The 7,622-nt window shown below is 36.9% G+C and overlaps 1 protein-coding gene across 1 annotated transcript; it reads left to right on the top strand.

The window, feature by feature from the left end:
• Window positions 1–2,082: 2,082 nt before the first annotated feature.
• LOC134839776 (serine/threonine-protein kinase DDB_G0283821-like) lies at window positions 2,083–5,002 on the top strand. The gene is made up of 2 exons (XM_063855398.1): window positions 2,083–4,443; window positions 4,931–5,002. Exons 1-2 carry the CDS (start codon window positions 2,617–2,619, stop codon window positions 5,000–5,002), a joined length of 1,899 nt encoding a protein of 632 aa, XP_063711468.1. The 5' UTR covers window positions 2,083–2,616.
• The last annotated feature ends 2,620 nt before the right edge of the window (window positions 5,003–7,622 follow it).

Below are 7,622 nucleotides of genomic sequence, written 5' to 3'. Positions count from 1 at the left end.
AAGTTGGTCAAAATGGCAATATTTAAACCCCCATAACTTTGCGAAAAATGATCACAGGTGAAATAACTTTTCAAATATAAGCTCAACACAACAATACCTTTCGAATGTTATAAAAAAATTTTGCGATAGTGGCTAGTTAAAGAGTCGAAGAAAAAACCCTCCCCGAGCACAAATATTCCGTCATTTTCATTACGAAAGTCGGAACAATAATTCAAAATTTGGTGCAAACGTCATAAGCGCAAAAATATTGCCGAACTTGGTCAACTTCTCTTTGTTTGCTTCAGTCGCGGTTGTTGTTCCGACTTTCGTAACAAAATAACGGAGTATTTCTACTCGGGGTGTTCTTTTTCTGTAGAAAAAGTTTGACTTTTTAATTAGCCATTTTGACAGATTTTTTTTCTGTATCATTCAAAAGGTATTGTTGTCTTGGGCTTAAAGTTGAAAAGATAATTTTGGCCAATTTGGGACAAATAACGCGCGATATATTTTGAGCTATTTACGCGTGAGCGGAGATTTAATCCGTCTTAGAAATAGTTCTGAATTAGTTGAAGAAAGCTTATTTGCCATATATGATTTGTTACTCAAAATCTATCACTCTGTACTTTATATGATGAGCTGGGGATGATTTTCTCAAAAAATTTTAAATTTCACTCTTCTTTTCATTTTATTTTTTACATTTAGTTTTTGTCATGTTATTACTGCTGCATAGACTTTAAAAGGCAGTCGGAACGGTGATAGGTCAGCAATCCGAAGGGCCAATAAACCAAAAATAGGATTATCATTGCAACAAGTCGAGAGATAATTTTATTATGCAAGATAGCAACTGATTGTCACTGTTGTTGTGCAGTTGTTAGGTAACTCTGATGCAAATTGCGTAATTCTGATGCAATTTCGGCTTCAATGTATGGTGGTTTGTAGATATGGCGGTTTGTTGAGAACCCGCCGTCGGAACATTCAGGGCTTTGCCTTGATACGAGCAGTCTTGTTTGTTTTTAGTCGCATCAGTCGCGAACAACTATTGCTCGTTAGTATACCGGGTAGTAAACTTAATCCAATTTTCTAATATAGTTTTTCTTCTTCATTTGTTTTATCGTTTAGTGAGGTATAACTAAAAACCCTAAAAACACCGAAAGAGATTTTAATCACAAAAGATCGTATTACTGCGTCGCTCGTAACTGAAAACTTTTTGCTCACAGTTATTGTCAGCCAATACTGACTGTAACTTCAGCAAATTCTGCGCTTGACATGTTAGTTAACTCAAGCCTGTCTATCTTTGTTTTCTTAATTTTTATGGACACAGTCTGGTTTTTATGAATGAACAACCCTAGTGTCCTGGTTTTAGTCTAATTTAATACCTCATATTTTACCCTATAAATTCAATAGTAATAATACCAAGTAGATCCAGTTAAACGTTCCTTAGGCCTCGCTGTAACTTTGCTTTCAGTCATTTTTAGCCCACATATATTCTTATCAAACCATGTCCATATTATTTAGCCAATGTAAGACACTCGGTCACATTAAGTAGTTATAACCATTCTAGATTATAAGCTGAGGGAATTATACCTAGTACAGGTTTAGATCTCCAGTTGCATTTTGGGCTGGAGTGAAAGAAAAGAGCTTTTCAAGTGCATTCCTTTCAAACGAGAGGTTCAGTTGAAAACTTTGTTTGGAAAGTATAAAACCAAACTGAGATTTCTGGCTCTTTCAAAACACAACTGAGAGGCAATTGCCCCTCCTGGCTTGATAAGCCGGAGCCGTCGATTTTGTTTACCGATTGACCACCGAACCGAAAAAAAACTCTAGACGCAAGAAACGCTATCAAAAGTCCATGCTGTGAAATAATTTCATTAAAATGAACTATATTCTGACATTGAGAATGATAAATATAGCTAGATAAATGCTATAAATTTAGATACGTTTTTGCAGTTTGTTCTAACCAGCTGTTTTTTGAGTTTATCAAACTTTAGGCCCTGTGAGCATTGAAAATGTTTGTACGGTCCAGAGCTCTATTTGGACCACTCATATTTAATAGCTGTTTTCACTGGACTAATTTTAAGGGACGTTTTATCATTATACTTTTGAGGGATTATGGTAATTTGGTCCAGAAATACCTGGGCTGACTCACTTGTTTCTAGTGAGCCGGCAAAAATTGAATTCGTTTCGGAACCAAAACAAAAATGTGTTTCGAATTTAGAGCGGCCCAGTTTGAATTCAATTTAGTCTCATTATTTTTGTTGTGCCTTTTTGTTTAAAGCTGAATTTGACCATATCAATATTACGATTAACGAGATTTTTTACGCTTGCCAGTTCAAAATTAATCAAAATTTTTGGATGCAGAGCGCACAAAAGTTCAACTATTAAATAATCATAAGCTGGTTGGCATATTGTAAATTATAGTCCAAATTACGCAAAAGAGTGTTAGTTTGAGAAGCTTTACTCTTTTTGTGCTAAAGGCTACTTGAAGACGTTTGAGAAAATATCTTAAAATTGACTTGAGATTCACATAGTTAGCTTGTTTCTTCAGGCTTTTGGCTGTTTACAAACATCTACAACTAAGCCATGAGACTTTTACTATCATAACTTATCATAACTGCATAGCATTAAAAGTGTCCCAAAATGTTAGGATACCACATTAATAGCAACCGGTACTCGGTAGCTTTACCTCTTGACTATCGAAACTACGAGTTTGAACCCCGAGGCGAGGGATCCGACGAACCGGACCATGTTTACGGAACAGAACTTTCTATAAATACTTCCGCTGTAAGTTCACGTCAACAACCAGGGATCTCAACTTCACAATACCGGTCATTTGCCAGCAGACCGGAATTCGTATTACCCAATATGCCAAATGAGAACTTGTTCATAAGCTCTTCGGGAAAAAGTTATATTCAGAACCAAACCCCTTCTTTAAACTATTCACAATACTACCCCTCCCAAAATCCAGAGTCCACGACCTACAACCACTTGGAGTCCGAAATCCAGGCGGAGGCACGAGCGATTCACGACCGATACTTCGGATCTTTTGACCGAAACGATAGACAACGCTCGTCCGAAAGCCGAACAGGTAGCAGTCGTTCCTCGTCTAACAATCCTCGGCCGAACAGTTACCACCAGCACAGTGGAATGCAAATCATGCCTTCCAACGAAGTGATGTCACCGGCAACTTTCCGAAGACAGTCGGCCGCATTCCCCAACTCGATGCCCAGTCCGGCCTTCAATCGCGGCGCCCGAAACGCACTGACTTCAAACCCCGTTAGACCTCTAAGTGATTACTTTTCACCGTCTAGAAATAGTGCGTTTCATCAACCTGCGACGAGGGTCATCCCACATCGGCAATACAACTCCTCGGGGCAAAATAGTGCAATAGCTTCAAACACGACTGCAAGCTCTGAAGCGGAACATAAAAGCCGAGACGATTTGCAAAATTACGAGCATGAGTCCATCAACAACAATCTAAACACCCCAACAAGAAGTAATTTACCTGGTGCTAGTGTATTAGTAGGCGACTATTGGGAACCAAATCGGACTAATTTCTCGGTTAATCAGAACTCACCGGATAGCAACTCGGCGTTTTCTGCTTACCGCGACAGAACGCCAATTTTTAATCAGACTCAACCTGAATCTACGCTAACTCCGCAACGTGCTAATCGGAGTTCGGCATATAGCAGCGATTCGTTTACGCGAAGGTTCGAAAATGGTCACTCTGCGAATTATCAAAATGTAACCTACTCAAATGATGAACAAAATTCGAACTACGGTCAAAGCATTAAGTGTGACGTTTCTTTCAAGGCGTCGAAAACCAATTCTAATCGACGGTTCTCAAATCCTACCGGACAATCTAATGGTCAAAACGAGTATTCGGCTAATTACCCAAACAGCAAAAATCTTCCCGGAGGGACTTTTTTTACATTTGAAAATCTCGGAGAGGAACAACCTGACCTTGTCGATGTAATTTACAACGGAAATCGCGCAACTAATTATCACCACAGTCAGAGTGCTCAAAATACTCTTATGCCGCCCGACTCAAGTCAGCATCGCGATATGTCCAGATCCCCTAATCGAGGCTGGGTTAGAAGTAACTCTGAGCGTCGAAGATACCCAAACGATTCTAACAGCAATCAGCCAATTCACCATAGCGCTGATTTGAATGACGTCCGGATCCCAGAGCCCGCAACTATTGTCCACCTTCAGAACCAGTTTTCCAACATGAGTGCCGGTGACCGGTCAAGGTCAACTCAAAAAGTTAACAACTTCGGAGGTCAAAATCAGCAACAAATATCACCGCTTGTGGAGCATACACATTTGTTGACTCATCCAAAGACTTTTAGTAGTTTACCCAAGGCTAACAGAGGACCAAAGGTTAACTTCCCAAGACCTGAGAGCTACCAGGATCAAAGAGCGGGTTCGGTTACTCCTCGGAGTAACTCGGGAAGGAGCTACGAGGTAGAAAAAAAGCAATATTTGTTTTTCTTTCAACCGTTTTGTTTGTTCATGAGCTTTTAGTGAAGCGGAATGAATTAATTTCTGTTTATCAGACAGCATCACATAATTAAAAACAATTTTAAAAAGTTTTGACTAAGCGTCAGAAATTTTTTTATTTGTTTGTTCAGAAAACTTCAGTACAAAATAAATCAGTGGACCTCAAATAATAATCATAAACCGTGTCTTTGCCTGATATTGTTGCTCGCAAACTTCTACAATTTTTCTGTCAGGACTGCTCAGGTGTGATGACGCAAAAAATTCATTCATATTTTTCACAAAATAATTCAAACTACAAATATGCATGTACTATATACATATAGCTGTCTAGATATATAAAAATTGAAGAGAGCAGCAAATTTTGAAGTACTCTCGATCAATAAAACTATCAAAAATGTTTGCTTAAAGCCTAATTGTAGAACGAGTTAAAATTCTTTTTGATTTGTTTCAGGAACTTCTTCAGAGCGAAATTGAACAGTTGACTAACCAGCTGGAAAACGAGCAACAAAATCTCGAGAGGTAAATCAATTTCAGAACTGATTTCAAACTAATCTTTCTTTAAGATGCCCGGGTTGAAGTCGCATCGTCAATCATTGCGAATTTTGCAGTACCTTCTCCTGTGAACCCAAATATTTATTGCTGATTCATTAATGAATCAAAAAGTTTCAATTATTTCAGGTTCTCCCGGGAATGTTTCAGGGAGAAATCAGAGTTAGATTGCTACAATTTTATTCCAAAAATTATAACCGAATTCTTGTGACAATCACTTAAATGATAAAGTTGATTTTGAACCCTATACCTATATTGACATAAATTATAGTAAGAGCATCATAAGAGTCTGCACTCCGGTAGATCGAGCCTCAGTAGGATAGGATCTTCGTTTTTTTAGTGATTTAGAATACTCAAAAATCAGCAAAAATCTGTCCTAAATTATTGATGAAAATGCAAATTTATTTCAGCGCTATTTCATAATTAGTAGCGCGCTCCCCCCTCAAAATTAGTATGGCGTCGAAATCTCCTTTAGAAAGTTTTTAGGTCCGGTCGGCCAAAAATAGATTCTTAAAAAGTACCAAAGGGGGGACCCTTTTGGTCGGCAGGGGGTCGAATTCCTAAAGGGGGTCGATTTTTTTTAAAAACCCGCCACCCTAGAGAAGATCCTGGATCCACCCCTGAGTTTCATACAGCTTTAGTTAGGTCCTCAAAATTTTCATCAACCATTATCTGAGTTCTCCTGAAGCGCTTGTAAAAATCACCAAATGACAAAAATTTTAGCCGGCAAAATATAGAAAAATATGTGCTGAAGTTTTTGAAAACAAGATTACGTTTTTTTCTACAAGCGCACGTTGTTCACTAAAAATAGCTCATTTGGCGCCAAAGTTTTCATCATGAAATCAGATTTATTGCTAATAGTGAAAGCGGTAAAAGAAAATTAGAATGAAAGTTTTTTTACATTGTGGGTTGGGTGTTCAAATTTATTGCAAAAAATATCATGTCCCCCAAAAGTGTTTTTGAAACTTTTGACCATCAGAAAGATGTCGTTGTTTTGAGCTCAAACTTAAGCAGTTTCTCACCACTGATTATTTGCTAATACTACTATAGGGGGTTTATAAGTTGCCTATTTGGGCCATTTGGAATAATAAACGCGCCGTATGTTGACTTCTTATAACACATATAAATGGCTAATTAAATCATTTCAAACTAAATTGAGGCCAACAATTTATCTTTTTTAATACAAAACGATACGCAGAATACACCTCTTTGTATTTGAAGACGAAGTGAAAAAAAATCACTCATTTTCCAACTTTTTTTAAATTATTTTTATCAATTTCGATAGAGCAAAAACGTTTCTCAAGATTCAAGGAGTACTTAAATTATCTGAGATTTTGCACGGTTTTTTGCGCATTCTTGTTGTTCCGACTTTTGAAGAAAAAGGTGGAATATTTGTGCTCGCTAAATTTCTTGGGTTGCCCTTGATTTTGTCCACTTGGCACTTCTGGTTTGGTTTTCAGTTTTGTCTTGCCGTAGTTTTTTGGGTACTTGTAGTCCAGACTTCCTCAGGTGTGGTTATCTCGAGTATCTCGATTTTTAATTTTATCGAACTTAAAATGAGAATTTATTCTCTTTTTTATTTGTGAAAAAAGGCTAGTTTAGTTTTACTGTAAAGGCAGAAAAGAAAAATTATATATTTTTTGAAAAGGTCTAACTGAAGAGAACTAACTTCCTGCTTACTGAGCAAAATGAAACACTGAAGATTTCAGGCCAGTCCTTTTGCTCGTAAGCATAAACCGGCGCCTGATTCAATCTTTAATTATTCAGGTTTCACCTGCTCCTTTGTTCTCCCTTTCTTATAAGGGAATTTTCAACTAGTTTTTGTTTGATTTTTTCATATCAAATATCTCTAACTTATTAGTCCTCTTTGATAAAATCCGCAGCTTTCAGTTTGTCTAATTAAAAATTCGTATTACTCTCTCTGATGCATCATATTGCAGGTGCATCTCTGCTTAATCAAAGCAAGGAGAATTTCAGTGCAGCCGGCAAGACTGCTAAATATTTATCCAGTTTGTTTCAAGTTAAGTTAAAAGGGACGTATTAATAATCGCCGCCCTTTTAAAATTTTGAGCATGAAAAAATGAGAAAAATTGGACAAGTATTTAAAAAGGAGTGGATTTTCAAAACAAGATTTTATAGTCCTAATACGAGTAAATCAGTCAATATCTGATTTAGTGAAAAGAAGCTTTAATTTAATTGGCACGCTCCAATTTAGAATTGGGTCGTTAAATAAACAATTATGACAATGGTCTTTTGTCTGTGTAGTATTTCTCAATACTACAATTGAAAAGGAAAATTTTAAAAAACACGGTTAGGTTAATTAACAGTGCAACATGTTTTTATGCCTTCCACTTGATAGGCGTAAAAAGATATACAGAGACAATTAGATACAGAAAAGAGACACGCTACACTTCAATTGCTCCAAAAAGGAGATTTATACTTTCTCTATTTGAAATTTTTCAATTGAACGTCAAATTTTTGTATTTTCGAACGAAAGTACACTGGTTTAACAAAAGTACACTGATAAAATCAATAAATTTTTGTTGCTGAGTTGAACAAGATCATTCGATTGGTGTGCAAATTTATCTTAGATT

Source organism: Symsagittifera roscoffensis, chromosome 2 (assembly GCF_963678635.1).
Source record: "Symsagittifera roscoffensis chromosome 2, txSymRosc1.1, whole genome shotgun sequence".
In the NCBI taxonomy this organism is placed as follows: Eukaryota; Metazoa; Xenacoelomorpha; order Acoela; family Convolutidae; genus Symsagittifera; species Symsagittifera roscoffensis.
This window is presented reverse-complemented; position numbering and strand designations above follow the sequence as displayed.

What these genes read in the sequence shown, in the direction of transcription:
- LOC134839776 (XM_063855398.1), top strand. Translation starts at nt 2,617, where the DNA reads ATGTTAGGATACCACATTAATAGCAACCGGTACTCGGTAGCTTTACCT. An exon ending in ACTCGGGAAGGAGCTACGAG is followed by an intron (nt 4,444 to 4,930) that starts GTAGAAAAAAAG and finishes GATTTGTTTCAG; the next exon opens with GAACTTCTTCAGAGCGAAAT.